Here is a 25,799-nt window from a genome sequence, read left to right as displayed (position 1 = left end):
AGAGAATGTTCCCGGGAACGTTCCTAACTTTGTAACATTAGAGAACGTTCCCAGAACCTTCATACAACCAAAAGAGAACATTCAAAGAACATTAAGAAAACCATCTGTTTGAACCTTTAGGAAACATTGGTGCAATGTTCAGGGAACAATTCCACAACCTTCGCAGAACCAAAATTTGTTATCTGGGGAGGTGTCAAAAAAGTGATGTCAGATCACGCCGCGCTTCGTCATTTCCCCTCCACCGCCCACCCACTCCTCTGCTTTCTTTCCTGTTCATTGATGGAGGCAATGGAATGTGTGGAATTTCAGGAGAGAAGGAAGGCACGGTAGAATGGCATTGAGATTTATTCGACTGATTATGCCCATTATAATCCTGACTGACACAAACCACAACCCCCTGCATTGTTTGACATAATCTACAGAGAAAAAGACAGAAATACACTGATGATGCTGAACCACAAGCCAAAAACATTAAACTACAATTTAGTACTGCACTACATGGTCAGAAGTATGTGGACAACCCTTCAAATTAGTGGATTCGTCTTTTTCAGCCACATCTGTTGCTGACAGGTATATAAAATCGAGGCATCAGGTTAAAATATATAATATCATGTATTTTGTGACAGAAATATACAGTATGATCTGAAGAAAAATAACAAGATGAACATTTTCCATACAACAAAGTTAAAATGCAAAGGTCAAATCTGGATTTGTTTTGCCATGTGGTTTCAAGGAGCAGCTCTTTCACTTCTTCTGCCAGGGTGAGCTTCACCTCGGGCAGCCCTGGACGTCTGTCAAAGGAAGACATTGCAAATAGACACATACACATTAATGATGTTTGACTTTTCTCAGTGGTGTAAAGTACTTAAGTAAAAATACTTTCAATTACTACTTAAGTAGTTTTTGGGGCATCTTTACTTTCTTTACTATTTACATTTTTTACAACTTTACTTTTACTTCACTACATTCCTAAAGAAAATAATGTATTATTTACTCCATACATTTTCCTTGACACCCAAAAGTACTCGTTACATTTTGAATGCTTAACAGGACAGGAAAATGGTCCAATTCACCCACTTATCAAGAGAACATCCCAGGGGCCTCATTTATAAAATTGTTCTTAGATTTATACTTGAACTTAGTCATAAGATCATTTCCGACGGTGTGCTTACGTTCGATTCATAAAAGATACTGAGCATAAAAAACCTTGCTTACGTAGGTTCTAAGTAGCCTTGTAATTTACACGCCTGTGATCTATAAATCTCAAATTAACTTCAAATTGACCTCACCTGAACGTGCCTTACAATCAGAGATTTCCCCTTATAGAATGCTAGCACAAATGAGGGTTTAGACAGGAATAGCCATGGACCAAAAGAAAAAAGCGAACTTTTTGGAAGACGAGATCATGGTGATGGTAGAGGAGATTGAAGACAGGTAACACGTATTATTCGGTGGACTAAATAGGGGGCCAAAAAGGTAGCTTGGGAGTGTGTCGCCGCTGCAGTGAAGAAGGTGGGGCAGCAAGACAGAACTGTGGCTGATATGAAAAAGAAATGGTCTGACCTTAAACTACAAGGGAAAAAAAGAATAGCCCTACATAACCAGCAGGAAAATCACTTACGTCAAGTCTACACTTTGCGTAGAGATAATATTCATTTCCACGTCAAAGTAAAGTTTTATAAATAACAACTTATACATTTCTGCGTAAGTCACACTTAAGATCAAAATTGATTGTAAGCATTTTATAAATGAGGCCTCTGGTCATCCCTACTGCCTCTGATGTGGCAGACTCACAAAACACAAATGCTCAATTTGTAAATTGTGTTGGAGTGTGCCCTTGACTATCTGTAAAAAGAAAAGAAAATGGTGGTGTTTGGTTTGCCTAATAGAAGTAATTTGAAATGATTTATACTTTTACTTTTGATACTTAAGTATATTTTTTGCAATTACATCTACTTTTGATACTTAAGTATATTTAAAACCCAATACTTTTAGACTTTTACTCAAGTGGTATTTTACTGGGTGACTCACTTTTACTTGAGTCATTTTCTATTATTAAGGTATCTTTACTTTCACTTAAGTATGACAATTGGTTACTTTTTCCACCACTGACTTTACTTAATTCAAAATGAATGCTCACACATAAAACAGTTAGCTTAAATACCTACAAACTACAACATTGTATGTTGTTGTGAGTTTATATTAGACATTTTTCATCATAATCACCTGGAGTTGGTCATAGTCAGAGCTGATGCTGGCAATCGTTAGGTTAGTGTACGTGTTGTCTCCTTTCTCTGACAGCTCTAGCTGCTGCTGGAATATTGAGGAGAAAGAATTGTATTTAAACGGAGGAGTTATATCTTATCCAACAGACTATCAGTCTCAGAGGTATCAATACTATATCAAATGTAATATAAAATAGGAGCATTAGTGTTGTACGTTTTATACAAAGCCACAGTGAATTTGGTCAAAGACTCAAGATGTGTAATAGTCATTAAGAGAATTGTTAAAGCTTTGACGTAGAATCTTTGACATAGAATCTTTGACGTAGAAACACTTTGTCTCTGTATCGTATCATACTGCGTCATCTACTGCCAATGCCTTAAAATTGCTCAGTTAATTAAACAGAATATTATGAAAATGAAAATCTTCCTCTTACTTTCAGTCTTCTGGACAGACTTAGGGGAGTAAAAAGGGGGAACTTGGGTTAGAACAAAGTGGATCGGAACAGTCCTTCTATAAATGTTTTCTATAAATGTATTCCTAAACTGGATGGGCATGAACATGTAAACATTGATACCTTTTATATTTATACACATCCACGGTGACGGTTAGAACATAGAGCAACACCATCACTCCACAGATGATGTAGGGGACCATCACGGAACATTGGCCACCTAAAAACAATGGGAATAGAACATGGGTTTTTAAAGTTTACTATTCATTTGTTGTCCATTTGTCTTGAGAGTTAACCATTTAAAATAGTGATTTAATGTTCACTTTTCAACAATGGCACTTTTCAACAAATAAAATGGCACCCTATTTCATATAGTGCACTATTAGGTCAAGTGTTGTGTATTAGTCATCAAGTGAACAAAATGATTTACTTTCGAACTCCAGAGGCATGGCCTTTGACCTTTGTGATCCCTTCTCATTGTGGGCCTCACAGAGGTACAGCCCGCTGTCTGCCTTGCTGACCAGGAGGACTAGTGTCTGCCCATTGGCCTTCCAGGTCACCTGCCCACTGATGTCTTTGTACCAGGAGTAGCGCTCCACTGGTGGGTTGGCATCACTCTGACAGGTCAGGGTCACTGCCCTCCCGTCGGGCACAGGCCCAGATGGGCTGGACAGGGCTACAGTGTTTTTAGGTGCATCTGGAAGACAGAATCCACACAGTAAAATCAACTTCCTGTGAGGAATGTGAGCTCATTTTGATCTGTGAGATTAAAGGCCCGTTTCCACAGGGGAACGTTCATCATGCGAGTGTCAACGAGCGTGCGAACGATAGAAATAGAGTGTATTGGTGTGAATGAGAGAACAGGAAAAAAAAGATGAGGAAGAATCACTGCATAGGTATGAATAGCTAACTGGCTGCTTATTACCTGCTAATTCATGTTTAACCTGTTTTTTTTATGCCCTGTGCTCTTTGATATTGTTTAGCACTTAACAGTATCAATTATCTATCAATGAACTAATCATGTTCACAAACAGAATGAGGAGATTCCTTGGTTTCATTCTATAGCTACATTACTGTTTACATGGTTGCGGTATGGTCATATGATTATGGTTGTTGTGGTCTCTCACAAAGAACATTGAGGGTCAGGTTCCTCTGAGTCGTCTTGGTGGTGCCCCCTGGCTGCAGTGTATAGCGGGCAGAACATTTGACCATCAGCCCGTGATGGCGGAGGGAGGCGGTAAAGGTAAGGGTGGAGGTCATGGTCATGAGCCCATCTATACCCTCCTGTAGCTGGCTCTCAACACTGCCACCCAGCCCAGAGGTCCAGGTCAGAGAGGGCGGGAACGTAGGGCAGGGGGCAGAGGCAGAGCAGCTCAGTCTAACCAGCTCCCCCTCTGGGATGTTGCCAATAGGGGTTAGTTGGGGTTTGGGTGGGGTGTCTGGAGGTAATAAAGGTAAGTGGGAGAGAGAGAGAGAGAGAGAGAGAGAGAGAATCAATAACAAGACAGAAAGAGGCCTGGGTAAAGCCCAATGACATACCTTAATGGGGCAACCAGGTTTAAACCAACTCTGCTTAGAACATCACTCTGTTTTTCATGTTAAGCAGTGCCGGCTCCAGGCATAAGCGATATAAGCGGTCGCTTAGGGCACCCGACCCAAAAAATTACTTTCTGTTGAGAGTTAGAATAGTAGAATACACAAAGTGCAAGGTTGAATTTATTTTTAAAAATAAATTCAGTTTAGATTGGTAAATTAGTCACGCCAGTTATCTAAAAATGTTGGAATCTTAGCCGAGCATGCAGGTGCTCAGGGGCCCTGACCTCCAGGGGGCCCCCATTGATTTTGTTAGTCACTCTCACTCAGATGTCATTAGCATGGCATAAGTCATGGAAAAATATGTACAATTGCAACCAAATCTTGCTTAGGGCAACCAAAAGGCTAGAGCCGGTCCCTGGTGTTAAGTATTTAAACCTGTGTTTGCTGTTAGTATTCACAAGAATTCAATGTAGTCCTTTTGTTAGAATGTTTAGCCCTCAATATTTATTTTAATTGGAAATCATAAATATCTTAGGTAAGGTCAAATTCAGTGTACCTGTATGACTGATATGTACTCCTGGGTAGAAAATATACTTGAGGCGATTTGTTCCAGCACATTCCAGCCTGAAGATATATGTGTCATCATATCCTGCAGGGAAACTGTTGAAAAGGGTGGTGCAGTTCTTGCTCAACAGATTTCCCTCCATCACTCCCTTTATGATGTTTTGGTCATCCGTATTGGCTGAGCTCAATACTATATTTTCCCCAAAAACTTTTTTAGACCAAAGCCCAGTGGGTGTGCAGTTTTTCAAGTCAGCATCATATGCAGCAGGGATCTCAAATCTACATGGGACCAGTAGGCAGGATCCACCAACAGCCACAATGCTTTGGGGTGTCCGCAGACTCCACTGTTGGCAGAGTGCACCTGGAGAACACAGCACCATCAAGAAACACTGAACAGCAAAACCTGGACTCAGGGATACTCGTAACATAGCAAATATTAATCTGTCTCCCTCCATTTAGTGTGATATGTTACGTTTCGGAAGGTATGTATTAATTTGTGGATGTCCATCATCCATTTTATATGATACTGTATGTTACGAATTTGCAATACGTATGACATGTTACGAATTCCACTTTGTTGTGGCAAACGTTAGCTAGGTGGCTATGTGGGCTAGGGTGGGGTTAAGGTTATGGTTAGGAGATATGGTTAGGGTTAGGGGAAGGGTTAGCTAACATGCTAAGCAATTGCAAAGTAGCTAAAAAAAGTAGTACATAGTTGAAAAGTTGCTAATTAGCTCAAACGCTAAAATTGTCCTTGATGTGATTGTTCGAAACTAGACATTCGTGTTATACGCCTACCCATCCTCCCCAACCAACCTCCCTCCTTTCGTTTTTGGCTAAAGTAACCTTCTGTCTTACGTAACCATACCAAACGTGACATATCATACTCATTTCAGTGTCACCTATTCACATTTACTCTTTGAGGCCAGGCTGAACAGAAAAACACATTTGTCTGCACACACACACACACAGACAAAGGTTTATCAATCTCACACACATTTGTCGAAACACCCAAGCACATATTGCAGAGATGATATCATTGTCATTAAGTCAAAGTGTGTACAAGTTAAGAGGGAAGTACAGTATGCACAATCAGGAAGAAACTGACCTTTCAACAGAAAAGTGATGAAAGCAATAAACCCCAGAAACATCTGTGATGTTGTTGAGATTCCTTCCATAGTAAGAATACACCTCAAATAAACAGAGATAGAAAAAGTAGATCAGAATTAGACAGCTATGGATAATCTGTACTGAACAAAAATATAAACGCAACATGCAACAATTTCAAAGATTTTACTGAGTTACAGTTCATATAAGGAAATCAGTTAATTGAAATAAATAAATGAGGCCCTAATCTATGGATTTCACATGACTGGGAATACAGATACAGTGGATTTAAAAAGTCTACACACCCCTGTTAAAATGCCAGGTTTTTGTGATGTAAAATAATGAGACAAAGATAAATCATGTCATAACTTTTTCCAACTTTAATGTGACCTATAACATGAACAATTCAATTGAAAAACAAACTGAAATCTTTGAGGGGGAAAAATAAAAAAATAAAGAAATCACAATAACCTGGTTGCATAAGTGTGCACACCCTTAAACTAATACTTTGTTGAAGCACCTTTTGATTTTATTACAGCACTCAGTCTTTTTGGGTAAGAGTCTATTAGCATGGCACATCTTGATGTGGCAATATTTGCCCACTCTTCTTTGCAAAAGCGCTCCAAATCTGTCAGATTGCGAGGACATCTCCTGTGCACAGACCTCTTCAGATCACCCCAGAGATGTTCAATTGGATTCAGGTCTGGGCCATTCCAAAACATTAATCTTCTTCTGGTGAAGCCATGCTTTCGTGGATTTGGATGTGTGCTTTGGGTCGTTGTTGTGCTGAAAGGTGAACTTCCTCTTCAGCTATCTAACGGACGCCTGAAGGTTTTGTGCCAAAATTGCTTGGTATTTGGAATTGTTCATAATTCCTTCCACCCTGACTAAGGCTCCAGCTGAAGAAAAACAGCCCCAAAGCATGATGCTGCCACCACCATGCTTCACTGTGGGTATGGTGTTCTTTGGGTGATGTGCAGTGTTGTTTTTATGCCAAACATACCTTTTGGAATTATGGCCAAAAAGTTCAACCTTGGTTTCATCAGACCATAACACATTTTCCCACATGCTTTTGGGGGACTTGATGTTTGTTTTTGCAAACTTTAGCCGGGCTTGGATGTTTTTCATTGTAAGAAAAGGTCTTGCCACCCTACCCCATAGCCCATTCATATGAAGAATACGGGAGATTGTTGTCACATGTAGCACACAGCCAGTACTTGCCAGAAATTCCTGCAGTTCCTTTAATGTTGCTGTAGGCCTCTTGGAAGCCTCCCTGACCAGTTTTCTCCTCGTCTTTTCATACATTTTGGAGGGACGTCCAGTTCTTGGTAATGTCTCTGTGGTGCCATATTTTCTCCACTTGATGATGACTGTCTTCACTGTGTTCCATGGTATATGTAATGCTTTGGAAATTATTTTGTACCCTTCTCCTGACTGATATCTTTCAACAATGAGATCCCTCTGATGCTTTGGAAGCTCTCTGCGGACCATGGCTTTTGCTCTGAGATGCAACTAAGAAAATGTCAGGAAAATCCTACTAGAACAGCTGAACTTTATTTGTGATTAATCCGAGTCACTTTAAATGATGGCAGGTGTGTAATGACTTCTATTTAACATGAGTTTGAATGTGATTGGTTAATTCTGAACACAGCCACATCCCCAGTTATAAGAGGGTGTGCACACTTATGCAACCAGGTTATTGTAAGGTTTTTATTTTTCCTTTTTCCCCCTCGAAGATTTCAGTTTGTTTTTCAATTGAATTGTTCACATTATAGGTCACATTAACAGTAGAAAAAGTTCTGACATGATTTATCTTTGTCTCATTCTTTTACATCACAAAAACCTGGCATTTTAACAGGGGTGTGTAGACTTTTTATATCCACTGTATGCATCTTTTGATCACAGATTCCTTAAAAAAAAGGTAGGAGCATGAATCAGAAAATACCAGTCAGTATCTGATGTGACCACCACTTGCCTCATGCAGCGTGACACATCTCTTTCGCATAAAGTTGATCAGGCTATTGATTGTGGCCTGTGGAATGTTGTCCCACTCCTCTTCAATGGCTGTGCGAAGTTGCTGGATATTGGCGGGAACTGAAACACACTGTTGTACACGTCGATCCAGAGCATCCCAAACATGCTCAATGGGTGACATGTCTGGTGAGTATGCAGGCCATGGAAGCACTGGGACATTTTCAACTTCCAGGAATCGTGTACATTATCATGCTGAAACATGAGGTGAAGGCGGCGGAGGAATGGCACGACAATCGGCCTCAGGATCTCGTCACGGTATCTCTGTGCATTCAAATTGACATTGATAAAATGCAATTGTGCTCGTTGTCCGTAGCTTATGCCTTCCCATACCATAACCCCACCGCCCCACCATGGGGCACACTGGTCACAACGGTGACATCAGCAAACTGCTCACCCACAAGATGCCATACACGTGGTGTGCGGTGTGAGGCCGGTTGGATGTACTCCCAAATGATCTAAAACAATGTTGGAGGTGGCTTATGGTAGAGAAATTAACCTTAATTTCTCTGGCAACAGCTCTGGTGGACATGCCGGCAGTCAGCATGCCAATTTCACGCTCCCTCAAACTTGAGACATCTGTGGCATTGTGTTGTGTGACAAAACTGCACATTTTAGAGTAGCCTTTTATTGTCCACAGCACAAGGTGCACCTGTGTAATGATTATGCTGTTAATCAGCTTCTTGATATGCCACACCTGTCAGGTGGATGGATTATCAATGCTCACTAACAATAATGAAAATAACATTTTGGCACAACATTTGAGAGAAATAAGCTACTTGTACATATGTAACATTTCTGGGATCTTTTATTTCAGCTCATGAAACATTGGACCATCACTTTACATGTTGCGTTTATATTTTTGTTCAGTGTATGTACAAATAGGTGAAAATACTGGAATGTTTAGCATTTGATTCTAAGTAGCAATTACCTATGAACACCTTAGCTACTGTTTAACTGACATACAATTACAGTTTTGCTACAATTGAATTGTTTATCAGTACCATCTTTCCAAAACTCAATTTTAAATTTAAAGAGGTAACACATTGCCACGTCAATACAATTTCTACTTTCTCTACGATTCAAGTCTTTTTAGTATTGTGATTCAATATATTTGAATGAGATTTTGTGGAATTGTTTTTATTGTGTCATGCTTCGGAGATACTCTAAATGTGTCTTTTAGATGAAATAATGAAAAGGCCTTACCTGTAACTGAGTGAAAGAGATTATGGATATTGAGATCACCGATATCTCCAAAATGGCACTGGGTGTTTAATCAAGCAAGAAGCTGTCTTTTCTTTAATATGCATTGGGAAATAAAGGAAGTTGTTCTCATCACACCAAACCCTGCTTGCTCAATTCTTAACCAAGAACAAACGTCAGAATAAAGAGGATGTTTTCTGCAGTCGATAGAACATTTATAATTGGCTGCAACGTTCTGTGGCAGGATATATCTGACTTCTTTATTGTAAAAAGGGACAATGTGATGACTTGTCACAGTCTGCCACCAGATTGCAGCATCCCCATGTAGGAGTTACCCAAAACTATCAGGGGCCAGAGGCATTCCGCAGATAGCTTTTATAAAGCTCTGTATACAATCGTGCGGAACATGCATCAGTAAGACATATGTTGGTAGTTTTGGAAAGTTATATACTCAAACTCTATGTTCTCAAATACCATATCAAATCTGCAATGAAGCTAAAAGATTGACGTCGTTCATTTCGTAATCAAATAAAAAACTGTGATTGAATGATGAGTTTAGATGCGTCAGTCAATTCGTCATAAGGTCATCACTTTATTATGGTGTAGTTAGTCAAGATAAAGGCTTATTCGTGGTGGCATCCCAATCTCATTATGTCAACAACATGTCAAGTAATACTACTTTTTGCATATTTTGTTGTGTTACAGCCTGAATTTAAAATGTATTCAATTGAGATTTTGTGTCTCTGGCCTGCACACAATACTGCACACAATGTCAAAGTGGAGCTACAAATTAATTAACAAAGAAAAGCTGAAATGTCGAGTCAATAAGTATTCAGCACCTTTGTTATGGCAAGCCTAAATAAGTACAGGAGTAAAAATGTCACATAGTAAGTTGCATGGACTCCGTGTGCAATAATAGTGTTTAACTTGTTTAATCATCTCTGTACCTCAAACATACAGTCGTGGCCAAAAGTTTTGAGAATGACACAAATATTAATTTCCACAAAGTTAGCTGCTTCAGTGTCTTTAGATATTTTTGTCAGATGTTACTATGGAATACTGAAGTATAATTACAAGCATTTCATAAGTGTCAAAGGCTTTTATTGACAATTACATGAAGTCGATGCAAAGAGTCAATATTTGCAGTGTTGACCCTTCTTTTTCAAGACCTCTGCAATCCGCCTTGGCATGCTGACAATTAACTTCTGGGCCACATCCTGACTGATGGCAGACCGTTCTTGCATAATCAATGCTTGGAGTTTGTCAGAATTTGTGGGGTTTTGTTTGTCCACCCACCTCTTGAGGATTGACCACAGGTTCTCAATGGGATTAAGGTCTGGGGAGTTTCCTGGCCATGGACCCAAAATATCGATATTTTGTTCCCCGAGCCACTTAGTTATCACTTTTGCCTTATGGCAAGGTGCTTCTTTGCTGCCGTTCTTGACACCAGGCCATCCTCCAAAAGTCTGATCGACTGAGGGACATTTCAGACAATTGTACAGTCGTGGCCAAAAGTTTTGAGAATGACACAAATATTGATTTTCACAAAGTCTGCTGCCTCAGTTTGTATGATGGCAATTTGCATATACTCCAGAATGTTATGAAGAGTGATCAGATGAATTGCAATGAATTGCAAAATCCCTCTTTGCCATGCAAATGAACTGAATCCCCCAAAAACATTTCCACTGCATTTCAGCCCTGCCACAAAAGGACCAGCTGACATCATGTCAGTGATTCTCTCATTAACACAGATGTGAGTGTTGACGAGGACAAGGCTGGAGATCACCCTATCATGCTGATTGAGTTCGAATAACAGACTGGAAGCTTCAAAAGGAGGGTGGTGCTTGGAATCATTGTTCTTCCTCTGTCAACCATGGCTACCTGCAAGGAAACACGTGCCGTCATCATTGCTTTGCAAAAAAAGGGCTTCACAGGCAAGGATATTGCTGCCAGTAAGATTCCACCTAAATCAACCATTTATCGGATCATCAAGAACTTCAAGGAGAGCGGTTCAATTGTTGTGAAGAAGGCTTCAGGGCGCCCAAGAAAGTCCAGCAAGCGCCAGGACCGTCTCCTAAAGTTGATTCAGCTGCAGGATCGGGGCACCACCAGTATAGAGCTTGCTCAGGAATGGCAGCAGGCAGGTGTGAGTGCATCTGCACTTACAGTAAGGTGAAGACTTTTGGAGGATGGCCTGGTGTCAAGAACGGCAGCCAAGAAGCCACTTCTCTCCAGGAAAAACATCAGGGACAGACTGAGATTCTGCAAAAGGTACAGGGATTGGACTGCTGAGGACTGGGGTAAAGTCGTTTTCTCTGATGAATCCCCTTTCCAATTGTTTGGGGCATCTGGAAAAAGGCTTGTCCGGAGAAGACAAGGTGAGCACTACCATCAGTCCTGTGTCATGCCAACAGTAAAGCATCCTGAGACCATTCATGTGTGGGGTTGCTTCTCAGCCAAGGGAGTGGGCTCACTCATAATTTTGCCTAAGAACACGTAGCCTTGAATATAGAATGGTACCAACACATCCTCCGAGAGCAACTTCTCCCAACAATCCAGGAATAGTTTGGTGACAAACAATGCCTTTTCCAGCATGATGGAGCACCTTGCCATAAGGCAAAAGTGATAACTAAGTGGCTCGGGGAATAAAACATTGATATTTTGGGTCCATGGCCAGGAAACTTCCCAGACCTTAATCCCATTGAGAACTTGTGGTCAATCCTCAAGAGGCGGGTGGACAAACAAAACCCCACAAATTCTGACAAACTCCAAGCATTGATTATGCAAGAACGGTCTGCCATCAGTCAGGATGTGGCCCAGAAGTTAATTGACAGCATGCCAGGGCGGATTGCAGAGGTCTTGAAAAAGAAGGGTCAACACTGTAAATATTGACTCTTTGCATCAACTTCATGTAATTTTTAGTAAAAGCCTTTGACACTTATGAAACGCTTGTAATTATACGTCAGTATTCCATAGTAACATCTGACAAAAATATCTAAAGACATTGAAGCAGCAAACTTTGTGGAAATTAATATTTGTGTCATTCTCAAAACTTTTGGCCACGACTGTACAATCCAGCAAAGCTCTTAGAGACTTACCCAAGACTCACAGCTGTAACCGCTGCAAAGGGTGATTCTAACATATATTCACTCAGGGATGTGAATACTTATGCAAATTAGATATTTCTGTATTTCATTTTCAATAAATTTGCTAAAATCTCTAAAAACATGTTTTCACTTTCTCATTATGGGGTATTGTATGTAGATGGATGAGCGCAAAAAAAATCTATTTAATCCATTTTGAATTCAGGCTGTAACACAACAGAATGTGGGATAAGTCAAGGGGTATCAATGCTTTCTGAAGGCACTGTTTTATATGTGAGAACATTACTGTAGATTTTGGGGGCATTCACCTCATTCTGTGTGTTTCTTTTGGCTGAACATAGAGAATACGGGCAGGAAGTGGACTCCAGTTGAAAAGGGAAGAGCATCTAATGACCGAGTAAGGCATGGCCAGTAGTCCCCACCCCCTTCCAACTCCTGCCTCTTCTAGAGGGAAAGAGAAAGATAGAGAGAGGGGAGAGAGAGAGGGGAGAGAGAGAGGGAGAGAGAGAGAGAGAGATAGAGAGAGGAAGTTCATAGAACTCATGTCTTTTCTGTGGCCACCCAAGTGGCACTGTGACTTGGGGTTTGAGCCCACATCCTTTAGACTCGCTCGCACAGACACGCTGATGCACACAGAGAGGACAGAGAAGACAGTGCGGATTGTAGGGACACAGAGACACAACTATCTGCACAGACACACAGCATAGAACTATGCACCTCCACACTCTGTTCAACCATTGAAGCTGAAGTACTGGTCAGCTACTACTGGAGCATCGCAACTCATAGGTAAGCATTATCGGTATGAATAACAACCGTACACTGCATTTTTCGGCTTTACTTTTCATTTCGTTTCTTAAATCACTTCATTTGGATAGTTTCAAGTACAGGAGAGAATATTCTGTAGATGTTCTATCAACAGACAACTGGTTTGATTTAGTTAGTTAGAGACAACGTAAACTCTTTTGACATGCAGAAACTCTGTCTTCTGACTAGCTATACTATACTCAAGCTGTACACATACAGTAGCAGCATGCTATAGCCTATTCTGGACAAATGATGAGATTCTGTCTATAGTTAGCTGAATATATACAGATCATCTGTCAGGGACTATCCAAAGAAGATGTTACCCTTTATCTGTGTCCATTGGTTTCCATTGCCATATCACCACGTCAGCTCAAATTGAGTTGCCAACAAGATGAATAATGATTAGCCACTGATATACATTACTACTGTAGATTAAAATATGACATTGAGGTGGAGGGGGGCGGACCCAGCAAATTACACCCTGTAATTGAGTAAAGTCTAGGCTAGATATGGTAGGTTTGTTTTGCAGCATTTATTGAAACTTCATTGAAAACAAAGTCTCTTCGGTGTTTACGAGCAGGGGCAAACGGCATTTAATCATGTAGGCAAGCAGAAATATTGTAGTAGTAACACAAACAGTGCCATAAAATAGGAGGTGTAGTAAAATGACTAAATGCTCAAAATGTATACACTGTAGTCCAGATCAATCAGTCCACTGTGCTAGTCCCATTGATCATGAAGTCACCAATACATACAGTATGTCAGTCAATCTAACAATAAGACATAGTTCTTTATCTTGACAAGAAAGACATTCGAACAGAAATAGTATCTCACGTCTGTCAGTGACAGTGCTTTGGATAAATGATCGGATTTTACTTTGTAAGGTGTATTTCCATGAATGGAATACATCCTCAAACTGATAAAGAACAACCAATGAATGTAGTCTGTCAATATTGACTTTGAGCTTGTGCCGGGAGCCAGCTTCATGGCAATGAAAGTATTTAGGGGAATCCAAATCGTATTGGCGTCATATCAAAGAAGCCTCTGCTTATAAAAAAGCACAACCACAAAACCATCCAAGAGGTGGAGTGAGTTCTTGGCTCAGGTCATAATAACGTGTTCCTAATAATCTTGCTCCTAAGTAAACCCCATCAGTTATATGGACTGGAAGCTTATTGGTTGCCAGACAACAGGAATATGTTTGTTTACTGTTGGCTCATTGATGGGAATGGGTATATGGCACAGGATACTGTGCCCTGATATACTACCCCAGGCCATAGCCGCAAGATGTTTTGACTAGCGGGTGCTGACTGCGGATTATCATCTCACCACCAGAGTGTGCTGTAACACCCCCAGCACCCTACTTCCCGCGGCTATGACCCAGGTATCTCTGGTCTGACTCGTAATGAGAGGGTACCTGGGCAAGAGACTGGTCACATCAGTCATAAGACAAAACCATGATATGGTTCCTGTCTATGTATGCCTCTGGAAAGGAAATGGAGATACTGTACGCAAAGAGGAACAGGATGGCAATCATGTTCTTACAAGTTCCTGATATGTTTTAGGTGGAATGCTGACAATATGTCAGTATCCGATAAATAGCATAGTATGTGGACGTGCACCACAGTTTGGGAGGACGGGCTCGTGGTAATGGCTGGAGCGGAGTTAGTGGAATGGTATCAAATACATCAAACACGTTTTATACCATTCCATTCCATTATTATGAGCCGTCCTCCCCTCAGCAGCCTCCACTGGTGTGCACGTTGGAAAAAACTGAACAAAAAGGTACAACTGTGGGTAGTTCACAGTACCAGACCTCCGCCACATACTCACACAAATACACACACACATTCCCAGACACAGACACAGAATGACTCAGACTGTCATGGACAGATCACATCATGCCCGGCACACAAGGTCCCATCTGAAGATTCAGAATACTTCCTAAAAAGCTGAAGATATTTTAATCTTAAAGTCAAGAATTTATAGAGTTCTGTCCATTTGTGACTATGAGTCCTCTTCCTGATAATAACAACTGACTGGCTACTTGCTGGACAAAGTTCAAAATCATTAGAGGAAAAAGTGTTACACTTTATGACTCATCTAGAGGAAAGCCATTAAGTGATAATGTATAAGGAAGTCATTCTGTATATTCACACCCTTCTCGCCCTTTTTTACAGAATGACATCCAACGCCACGCTTCCATTCGTCCTCCTTGTCTCAGCCGGCCGAGATGACAAAGCCACGGTGGTGGACATTGACGCCATCATGGACAACTTCATCATTGTCCTCTACACGCTGACCATTGTCCTGGGCACCACGGGCAACTCTGTGGTCATCTGGGTGGCGGGCTTCAAGCTCAAGCCCACCGTCACCAACGTGTGGCTGGTCAACCTGGCCGTGGCCGACCTCATCTTCTGCCTGAGCCGTGTGCTCTCGCTGACCAAGAAGCTCTTCTTCGACTACTGGCCGTTCGGCATCTTCCTGTGCAAGTTCAACGGCTTCTTCAAGTACACCAACATGTTCTGCAGCGTGTTCCTGCTCGCCGTCATCAGCATGGACCGGGCACTGTGCGTCTGGCACCCCGTCTTTACCAAACGCCGCCGGACACTCTGCGCTGCCCGCCTGATGAGCACCGGCGTGTGGGCGGTGGCGGCCATTTTGAGCGCCCCCTACTTTGCCTACCGCCAGGTCTACCTGGGCAAGAACAACCTGAGCAAGTGCTCGCTGGAGGTCAAGGAGCCAATGGAAGGCGACAACAGCGCTAAGCTAGCGCTCTACTCCATCCGCTTCCTATGCGGTTTCCTGCTTCCTTTTCTCATCATCCTCTGCTGCTACGTCCTGGCAGGGCTGGGCATCCGACGCACCCGCCTGTCGGGCAAGTCGCGTCCCCTTCGTATCCTGGCATCGCTGGTCTGTGCCTTCTTCCTGTGCTGGGCACCCTACCACTGCCTTCTACTGGCCAAAATGATGTACAGCAAGAGTACCATGGTGAAGGTGGGGCTGACAGTGGCCAAAGGCTTTGCTTACTTCAACAGTTGTGTGAACCCGCTGCTGTACTTCTGTATGGGGTTGGACATGAGAGGTTCAAGGTTCAGGCAGAGCTTAGCGGGGGTGTACCAGAGAGCACTAGCCGATGACAGGGATGGTCGGTCCACGCATTCCAACGAGCGCACAGTGGATGATAGTTCTGGCCCTGCGTCACAACCTGTAATGGTGACCGGTCAGTCTCGAGTGAATGTGGCCAACGTCTGAGGGAAGTCACATTTGGTATGAGGAGGGGTTTCAGTCCTTATTAATTTACAGGCTAGTTAACACTGAATAGCTGAATAGATTGTGTAGACAAAAATATATATATATATTTTTGATCAGTTGTTCAAGCCGTTCACATTCCACTGACCTTGTTGTAGCTAGCTAAGAGAGGCGGAAGCTAGACCACAGGGGATACATAGAGACTGTGAATTTATGTAAATGACTCAATAAATAATTCTCACAGTTTCAAAGTGTTAAGTGCTAATGTTTTGATGTATGTGATGAAAATCACAGAAAGAAAGTGGAACTGTGCCTAGAAAATAGAAAATAACATAACGGGGAAGTGACAACTTTTGGGGGAAGTCATAGATGACTTCAGTCATGTTATTTCTACTGAAAGTCAACTTCAGGTTTCAACAGGGGAAAAGCTTTTATTTCCATTTTAGCATTTCCATTTAGAATCATTGTCTTCCACAGGACAGCATCCTTATGTGCCATTGGTGAATTTTACATATCAGTGACACCTCATTCACTCTCATTGATGATTCGAAAGGGGGAAATGAAAGATTTGAGAGAAAATAGAAAGAAAGGGAGAGGGAAGTCAGAAACAGAGGATGTAATCTGGACAGCTGGACTTGAGGAAGTGTGGTGGTCGCTTGTTTCTCTTTTAGTCACCACATTGTTCCTCACTGTTAGACTGTCTCGATCATGTCTCAGTAGTATGACTGGTCTCTCAGTAGTCTGACTGGCCTCTCCTTCAGACTAACTGTGTCAGTGGTGAACACAGTGGCTCAGTTTAAGCTCTGTGGTTGCAGAGACAGGATGGCTAATTAATTTGCAGTGACAAACACCACACTCACACAATTCAAGTCACACTAGTTATTCAATGTATCTCTTCTGAAACTCAATCTCTCTGCTTATTCAGAACTCTTGTGCTGAAATAAAAAGTATGTAAGAGAGATAGTCCGTCTAAAGTCTATCTAAAGTCTATCTAAATAAGAATCAGAATTGTTTTCCTTTCTTGACTGAAACGGTGTAGCTAGCTACATCATGTCCTCTGTGTCGTTCATGAAAGGCCCAAAGGTCCAGGATGCAGAGAAACAGCAATCTCCCTCAGGACAATGGAGGAGAAGGGACATGAATGGATGGGAACAAACAGAACAGTTCAGTTTGATTCACCAGAAAAGACAGAACAAATATTTGAACAAATATTATGGTTAAAATCAAATATACTAATTGATAAAAAAAACATTATTTTGGGGAAAAATGTACAAATAACTGTATAATCTTTGCAAATTATCTCATAAATAGGACTGGTGGAGTTATGTCACACATCCAGTTAACAAAAAAATATATATATCTTTTGCTTAATCCAAAATTGCAACCAACTGATTGCATCATTACCATGAAAATGGAGGACGCAAGTGGAAAGGGGAGAAGGTAAGGAGCTTGTCTGTTAGCTCTGCATTAAAGACCAAAATTGGTTAAAGAAAATTGTGATAAATAAAATGGTTACCAGTTTCATTTAAGGACCAAAAAATGGACAGCTGTGCCATATAGGTCGCAAAAGAGTAGGGAGGATATTTTCAATGTATATTATTATACAAAATTCTAGCAACCAATACAATGTTATATGTGGGATACAACCGTCCCAGCTCTACAGATTTTGCTACGAAGAGACAGAACCATTAGATCATTTGTTTGGTACTGGCCATATGTAGCTTGTTTTTGGTCGCAGGTTCAGGAATGGCTAAAAAAACTGCAAGACTTACTTGGAGATAACTCTGCAAATAGCACTGCTGGGTGATTTAAAAAGTCAGAGTCAATCGATCAATAATATTAAAATACTATTAGCAAAACATTTTATCTTTAATTTACAATCTGTAGAAACTACGAGAATAGAAAGGTTCAGAACTTTTGTGAAACATCACAGCACAGAGGAAAAATATATGGCAACTAGAAATCAAAACTGAATGGTCTTCAGAGATAGATGGGAGGGGTTGAGTGTAGCTGAAGGCTGGGACCCCCCCAAAAAACAACAGATAACTAATGTAAAATATAATGACTGTAAAATGTATATAGTATGAATAAGCTGGAAGTAGAAGCCTAAGTATTGTTGTCCGTTAGTTTACTCCAATTATGGGAGGGGTGATAGGGTTAGGGGAAAATAATAAAGAAGGAAAATATATAAAAATATATACTGTATATACATATTTAAAATAATATACAGTACCAGTCAAAAGTTTGGACACACCTACTCATTCAAGGGTTTTTCTTAATTTTTTACTATTTTCTACATTGTAGAATAATAGTGAAGACATCAAAACTAACACATATGGAATCGTGTAGCAACCAAAAAAGTGTTAAACAAATAAAAATATATTTTAGATTTTAGATTCTTCAAATTAGCCACCTTTTGCCTTGATGACAGCTTTGCACACTCTTGGCATTCTCTCAACCAGCTTCATGAGGAATGCTTTTCCAACAGTCTTGAAGGAGTTCCCACATATGCTGAGCACTTTTTGGTTGCTTTTCCGTCACTCTGCGGTCCAACTCATCCCAAACTGTCACAGATCCATCTGGAACTTTCATTACGCAAACCTGGCCCCTATTCCCAGTGATTAGTAATTGTGTAAGTGTGTCCTTGGTTTACCAGTGTCCTGTCGATTATTGTTACAATGTTCGTTGGTCGTGTGAGTACCTGTGCTGTGTGTTTTGGCATTTGTGCCATTGTGGATTGCGCAGATGATTACGGGTCTCGTCCTGTGTGATAATCATTGTGCGCGTGTGTTATTTATTTGAGGTAGTCCTCTCTCTTTTGTTTGGGTTTCAACCCTGTGTGTTGTATACGTGTTTGTTTGGTCTTCGTCACCGTGCCTGTACACGGCATGCTGTAATTTGGGTATAATAAAAAACTCTATTACGCATTCCTGCACGTCTCCCGATCCCTTATACCAGCGTGACACAAACAACCTCAATTGGGTTGAGGTCGGGTGATTGTGGAGGCCAGGTCAACTGATGCAGCATTCCATCACTCTCCTTCTTGGTCAAATAGCCCTTACATAGCCTGGAGGTGTGATTTGGATCATTGTCCTGTTGAAAAACAAATGATAGTCCCACTAAGCGCAAACCAGAAGGGATGGTGTATCGCTATAGAATGCTGTGGTAGCCATGCTGGTTAAGTGTGCCTTGAATTCTAAATAAATCACTGATAGTGTCACCGTCAAAGCACCCCCACACCATCAGACCTCCTCCTCCATGCTTCACGGTGGGAACCACACATGCAGCGATCATCCATTCACCTACTCTATGTCTCACAAAGACACAGCGGTTGGAACCAAAAATCTCACATTTGGACTCATCAGTCCAAAGGACAGATTTCCACCAGTCTAATGTCCATTGTTCTTGTTTCTTGGCCCAAGCAAGAAACAGGCCTAATTCACACAGTCTCCTCTGAACTGTTGATGTTGAGATGTGTCTGTTACTTGAACTCTGTGAAGCATTTATTTGGACTGCAATCTGAGGTGCAGTTAACTCTAAGGAATTTATTCTCTGCAGCAGAGGTAACTCTGGGTCTTCCTGTCCTGTGGTGGTCCTCATGAGAGCCAGTTTCATCATAGCGCTTGATGGTTTTTGCGACTGTACTTTAAGAAACTTTCAGAGTTCTTAAAATTTTCCAGATTGACTGACCTTTATGGCTTAAAGTAATGATGGACTGTCATTTCTCTTTGATTATTTGAGCTTTTCTTGCCATAATATGGACTTGGTCTTTTACCAAATAGGGATATCTTCTGTATACCACTCCTACCTAGTCACAACACAACTGATTGGCTCAAATGCATTAAGAAGAAAATAAATTCCACAAATTAACTTTTAAGAAGGCACACCTGTTAATTGAAATGCATTCCAGGTGACTACCTCATGAAGCTGGTTGAGATAATGCCTAGAGTGTGCAAAGCTGTCATCAATGCAAATGGTGGCTACTTTGAAGAATCTCAAATATAAAATATATTTTGATTTGTTTAACACTTTTTTGGTTACTACATGATTCCATATGTGTTATTTTGTAGTTGTGATGTCTTCACTATTATTCTACAATGTAGAAAATAGTAAAAATTAAGAAAACCCTGAATGAGTAGGTGTGTCCAAACTTTTTACTGGTACTGTATATATTAAAATAATATATATGGGGGACTGAGAATGATGCAGACAATGACATTGATAGAAGCCACAATCTGTATGCAATATTAAAGCTGATCTACCCCCTAAAAAAATGACGCTCTTCCCCCTGTATCATCATTGCTTAGCATCATTGCCTTTTGTAACATATGTCAAAGGTTAAAATGTCCAATGCAAAAAATAATAATTGTTTGACCATTTTGAATAGTGTAACTGGTGATACTGTCACGACTTCCGCCGAAGTCGGTCCCTCTCCTTGTTCGGGCGGCGTTCGGCAGTCGACGTCACCGGCCTTCTAGCCATCGCCAATCCACTTTTCATTTTCCATTTGTTTTGTCTTTGTTTTACAGACCTGGTTTCACTTCCCCAATTACTTGTTCGTTATTTAACCCTCTGTTCACCCATGTTTTTTTTGTGAGTGATTGTTTGTATGTTATACGGTCTGTTATGTGGGCTTGCTTTATTGTATTGTATTTGCCTATTTTGAGTAAATTACGTTTATTTACTCATATCTGCTGTCCTGGGCCTGACTCCTCTACACAAGCTACACGCAGACCTCATAACAGATACGTTAAATATTGTGATATCTTTTTTGTTGATTTTATCTTTTCAATGTATTACACAATGTAAAAGACTTGTCTAAATCAATAAGTGTGTAAAGCAAATTGACCAGTTGCCATTGTCAAGAATGTACAATGTAAACGGATATCACATTCTTCAACCAACACTGTTGACCTATACTACTGTCTGTCTGAGTCATTTGATTCGTCATGAGTCAAAAGCGTAAAGGTCTTGAAATGAGCAACAAGTGAAATAATAAAATGCGTTGAAGGCAGTGGGGTGAAGGGTGCTACTAAGTTATGTTTTTCTTTGCTGCTATTTCAGCTATACACATCCGTCACAGTTGTTTTGTCACTGATCATCATGATTACATTCTCAATATTAGGATTCCCACACTAGCCAAGGAATCAGCATTGCTTAGACACTGTGTCTAAACTGTGTCCTGACACTTTTGGACTCAAGGCTAGATTCAATCAGATTCGCGCAAGCCGACTCCTGCATAGCTATTATTTTGAAGGTGTCTGTCACGTCCTGACCATAGAAAGCTGGTATTTTCTATGGTAGAGTAGGTCAGGGCGTGACGGGTTTTTTCTAGTTTAGATTTTCTATGTTGTTATGTTCTAGTTTTGTATTTCTATGTTGGGCTTTTTTGGGATGATCTCCAATTAGAGGCAGCTGGTCATCGTTGTCTCTAATTGGAGATCATACTTAAGTAGTTGTTTTCCCACCTGGTTTTGTGGGAGATTGTATTTTGAGTAAGTGTATGTTGCACGGCTTCGTCACGGTTTGTTGTTTTGTTTATGAGTTTATTTGTATGTCTTGCATAGTTTCACAGTTTAAATAAAATGTGGAACGATACACATGATGCGCTTTGGTCCCATTCTTCAGAAAGCCGTGACAGTGTCGGAGGTGGAATTATACAACCACATTTTTTTAAACCAACAAGGGGAAGTAACAAAGCAGAAATACACTGAAAATAATTGTGAACGGAAGCATGGCCTCTGGGATCCTCTCGTTGACCTTGTGATGTACCAGGGGTGGTGGTGTAAGTGTTGTGGTTGGGGCACTAGTTCAGCAGTAGTGCTGCTAGTTGAAGATATCCCTCTAGTGGTGTGGGGGCTGTGCTTTGGCAAAGTGGGTGGGGTTATATCCTGCCTGTTTGGCCCTGTCCGGGGGTATCATCGGATGGGGCCACAGTGTCTCCTGACCTCTCCTGTCTCAGCCTCCAGTATTTATGCTGCAGTAGTTTGTGTCGGGGGGCTAGGGTCCGTCTGCTATATCTGGAGTATTTCTCCTGTCTTATCCGGTGTCCTGTGTGAATTTAAGTATGCTCTAATTCTCTTTCTCTCTCTCGGAGGACCTGAGCCCTAGGACCATGTCTCAGGACTACCTGGCATGATGACTCCTTGTTGTCCCCAGTCCACCTGGCCGTGCTGCTGCTCCAGTTTCAACTGTTCTGCCTGCGGCTATGGAACCCTGACCTGTTCACTGTGATTACTATTATTTAACCATGCTGGTCATTTATGAACATCTTGGCCATGTTCTGTTATAATCTCCACCCAGCACAGCCAGAAGAGGACTGGCCACCCCTCATAGCCTGGTTCCTCTCTAGGTTTCTTCCTAGGTTCTGGCCTTTCTAGGGAGTTTTTCCAAGCCACTGTGCTTCTACACCTGCATTGCTTGCTGTTTGGGGTTTTAGGCTGGGTTTCTGCACAGCACTTTGATATATCAGCTGATGTAAGAAGGGCTATATAAATTTGATTTAGTGAAACTGTAACGGTCGTCGTATGGAGTAGACCAAGGCGCAGCGGGTTGAGTGCTCATATTTAACTTTTATTGAGACACGTAAGAAAATGAACGAACGACAGTCTTGCAGGCTATACACAGCAATGCAAAAACAACTTCCCACAAAACACAAGTGAAAAAAGGGCTACCTAAGTATGACTCCCAATCAGCAACAACGATGTAAAGCTGTTCCTGATTGAGAGCCATACCAGGCCAACAAAGAAATACACAACATAGAAATACAAAACATAGAACAATACCCAAAAACCCCAGAACACATAAAACAAACACCCCTCTTACATAAGTACATATCCCAACAAACCCCGAACCACATAAAACAAACACCCCTTGCCACGTCCTGACCAAACTACAATAACCCCTTATACTGGTCAGAACGTGACACTGTGAAAGAGACCGGCTGAAACAAAACCCCAAAAGCAGAAGTGAATATCAGCCCAAAATAAATGTTTTTCTTAATTTGTTTTATGTCAAACTTCCATCAGACAGGGTTTGAGTCCATTTCATTTTAATTAAAGTTAGGGCTGGATTCAATCCCTATCGCGGAAGTATGACGGAAGATCCGCGTTTAAATGTAAAGGTAATTTAGAATTGAGCCAAAATATGCACCGTTTACCGTGAATGCAGACTCCACGAACAGTGCCTTTAAATTAAAATTGAGCTATATGCGGATCTTCCACGATATGGATGTTTACACATTACACAGTGCCCTATGACTTTGTATTTATTCCTGTAATTACAGTGTAACAAGTATTGTCATTATTACACTGTACCGAGCTGTAGTTAGGGCTAGAGTTGGAGTTGAGCCGGGGTGTGGACATGAAACTAGGGTTAGGGTTAAAAAAAAAAAAAAAACACATTGGGGTCTATATACTCTCTCTTTCACACAAACATGGTCAGACACACACAGCAGATAGCTCTCTCATGCTTCCTCTTTCCTTTAAGGTTGAGAATGTGAGATTAGACAAGTCATCAACTAAACTATATCCTCTTCCAAGCATGTCTAAGACAGTGGCGTGTATTCATGGTTGCCAAAGGAAGCCAGACTTCCCCAAATATTTTATCAATAAAAAAAACACAAAATATACAATTATTTGTATTTTTCGTCTCTGTGTATTCATAATGTTCTGTCAAATCTCAAGTGGCTGAATCTCACCGGAGAAATCCGCAGAGCAAGGGAAACATTGCCCCTCTGTCTCAGTATGTGTAGCCCATGTATCTGATGCTGTCTGGAACAAAAGAGTATGGCATGTTGGCGCAGTAGTAATTTAATTGATTGTTACATTTTCCCAAAAATGTATTTCACCTTTATTTAACCAGGTAGGCCAGTTGAGAACAAGTTCTCATTTACAACTGCGACCTGGCCAAGATAGAGCAAAGCAGTGCGACACAAACAACAACACAGAGTTACACATGGAATAAACAAACATACAGTCAATAACACAATAGAAAAAGTCTATATTCAGTGTGTGCAAATGAGGTAAGATAAGGGAGGTAAGGCAATAAATAGGCCATAGTGGCGAAATAATTACAATTTAGCAATTAAACACTGGAGTGATAGATGTGCAGAAGATGAATGTGCAAGTAGAGATACTGGGGTGCAAAGGAGCAAAAAAACAATAAAAAATTAAATATATCAGTATGGGGATGAGGTAGTTGGATAGGCTATCTACAGATGGGCTATGTACAGGTGCAGTGATCTGTGAGCTGCTCTGACAGCTGGTGCTTAAAGTTAGTGAGGGAGATATGAGTCTCCAGCTTCAGTGATTTTTGCAATTCGTTCCATTCATTGGCAGCAGAGAACTGGAAGGAAGGAAAGGCAGCCAAACAAGGAATTGGCTTTGGGGGTGACCAGTGAAATATTCCTGCTGGAGCGCGTGCTATGGGTGGGTGCTGCTATGGTGACCAGTGAGCTGAGATAAGGCAGGGCTTTACCTAGCACAGACTTATAGATGACCTGGAGCCAGTAGGTTTGGCGACGAATATGGAGCGAGGGCCAGCCAATGAGAGCATACAGGTCGCAATAGTGGGTAGTATGATTGATGCCAACAAGCATTTGACTTCCCTTGCTAAACATTTTTATAAAAGAATTATAAAGAATTAGCCAATCAGTGTAGAGCTGAGCTTAGCTGTGGGTTGTCCTGGCGCAGAAAAACGACCTCAAGGGAGGCCAGTTTGGATTTGGCTTCACACCAATTAAATCACATCCTATGCAAAATATAATTGTCAGAAAAAACATGTCTGTTTTTGGTCTGCTTGCGTTGTTGTCCTGCAGTAGCTAGCTTGCTAAATCAGACCTTTCCTAAGCCATGGACGGAGATGTGGATTTGGACTTGTGATTATGACTTACAGTGCATTCGGGAAGTATTCAGACCCCTTGACTTTTTCCAAATTGTGTTACTTTATAGCCTTATTCTAAAATGGATTAAATAGTTTTTGTTCCTCGTCAATCTACACACAACAGCCCATAATGACAAAGTAAAAACAGGTTTTGAGAAATTTTTGCAAATGTATAAAGAAACAACAACTGAAATATCACATTTACATAAGAATTTAGACCCTTTACTAAGTACCTTGTTGAAGCACCTTTGGCAGCAATTACAGCCTCAAGTCTTGTTGGGTATGATGCTACAAGCTTGGCACACCTGTATTTGGGGAGTCTCTCCCAATCTTCTATGCAGATCTGCTCAAGCTCAGGTTGAGAGCCTTGTCCCGAAGCCACTCCTGCGTTGTCTTGGCTGTGTGCTTAGGGTCGTTTTCCTGTTGGAAGGTGATTTTTTCAGGTCTCTCCAGAGATGTTCGATCGGGTTCAAGGCTGGGCACTGGCTGGGCCACTCAAGGACAGGTTGTGTGCATAGGGTCATTGTCCTGTTGGAAGGTGATGTCCTGAGCGCTCTGGAGCAAGTTTTCATTAAGGATCTCTCTGTACTTTGCTCCGTTCATCTTTCCCTCAATCCTGACTAGTCTCCCAGTCCCTG

At 41.2% G+C, this 25,799-nt stretch overlaps 2 protein-coding genes across 5 annotated transcripts; one reads left to right on the top strand and one right to left on the bottom strand.

The window, feature by feature from the left end:
* Nucleotides 1-327: 327 nt before the first annotated feature.
* LOC106570011 (sialoadhesin) lies at nt 328-9,251 on the bottom strand. 3 transcript variants are annotated; one of them, XM_014141867.3, is made up of 9 exons: nt 9,122-9,251; nt 5,886-5,968; nt 4,770-5,138; nt 3,805-4,116; nt 3,108-3,374; nt 2,801-2,897; nt 2,660-2,678; nt 2,227-2,313; nt 328-791 (listed from the first exon to the last, which is right to left on the bottom strand). In XM_014141867.3, the coding sequence occupies exons 2-9, from the start codon at nt 5,953-5,955 to the stop codon at nt 729-731; spliced, it is 1,284 nt and encodes a 427-aa protein (XP_013997342.1). In that variant the 5' UTR covers nt 5,956-5,968; nt 9,122-9,251; the 3' UTR covers nt 328-728. The 3 variants fall into 3 exon arrangements, with proteins under 3 accessions (XP_013997342.1, XP_013997343.1, XP_013997344.1); XM_014141868.3 differs by having other exon boundaries at nt 2,227-2,310; XM_014141869.3 differs by having other exon boundaries at nt 5,886-5,948; nt 9,122-9,223.
* On the top strand, nt 5,023-16,529 carry LOC106570012 (N-formyl peptide receptor 1). Of its 2 annotated transcripts, none has more exons than XM_045694643.2 (2): nt 5,023-5,259; nt 15,207-16,529. In XM_045694643.2, the coding sequence occupies exons 1-2, from the start codon at nt 5,243-5,245 to the stop codon at nt 16,279-16,281; spliced, it is 1,092 nt and encodes a 363-aa protein (XP_045550599.1). In that variant the 5' UTR covers nt 5,023-5,242; the 3' UTR covers nt 16,282-16,529. The 2 variants fall into 2 exon arrangements, with proteins under 2 accessions (XP_045550599.1, XP_013997345.1); XM_014141870.3 differs by lacking the exon at nt 5,023-5,259 and adding an exon at nt 12,757-13,008.
* The last annotated feature ends 9,270 nt before the right edge of the window (nt 16,530-25,799 follow it).

Source organism: Salmo salar, chromosome 14 (assembly GCF_965601325.2).
Source record: "Salmo salar chromosome 14, fSalSal1, whole genome shotgun sequence".
Taxonomy (NCBI): Eukaryota; Metazoa; Chordata; class Actinopteri; order Salmoniformes; family Salmonidae; genus Salmo; species Salmo salar.
Note: the sequence above shows the minus strand (reverse complement) of the source record. Positions and strands in the feature narration are given on the sequence as shown.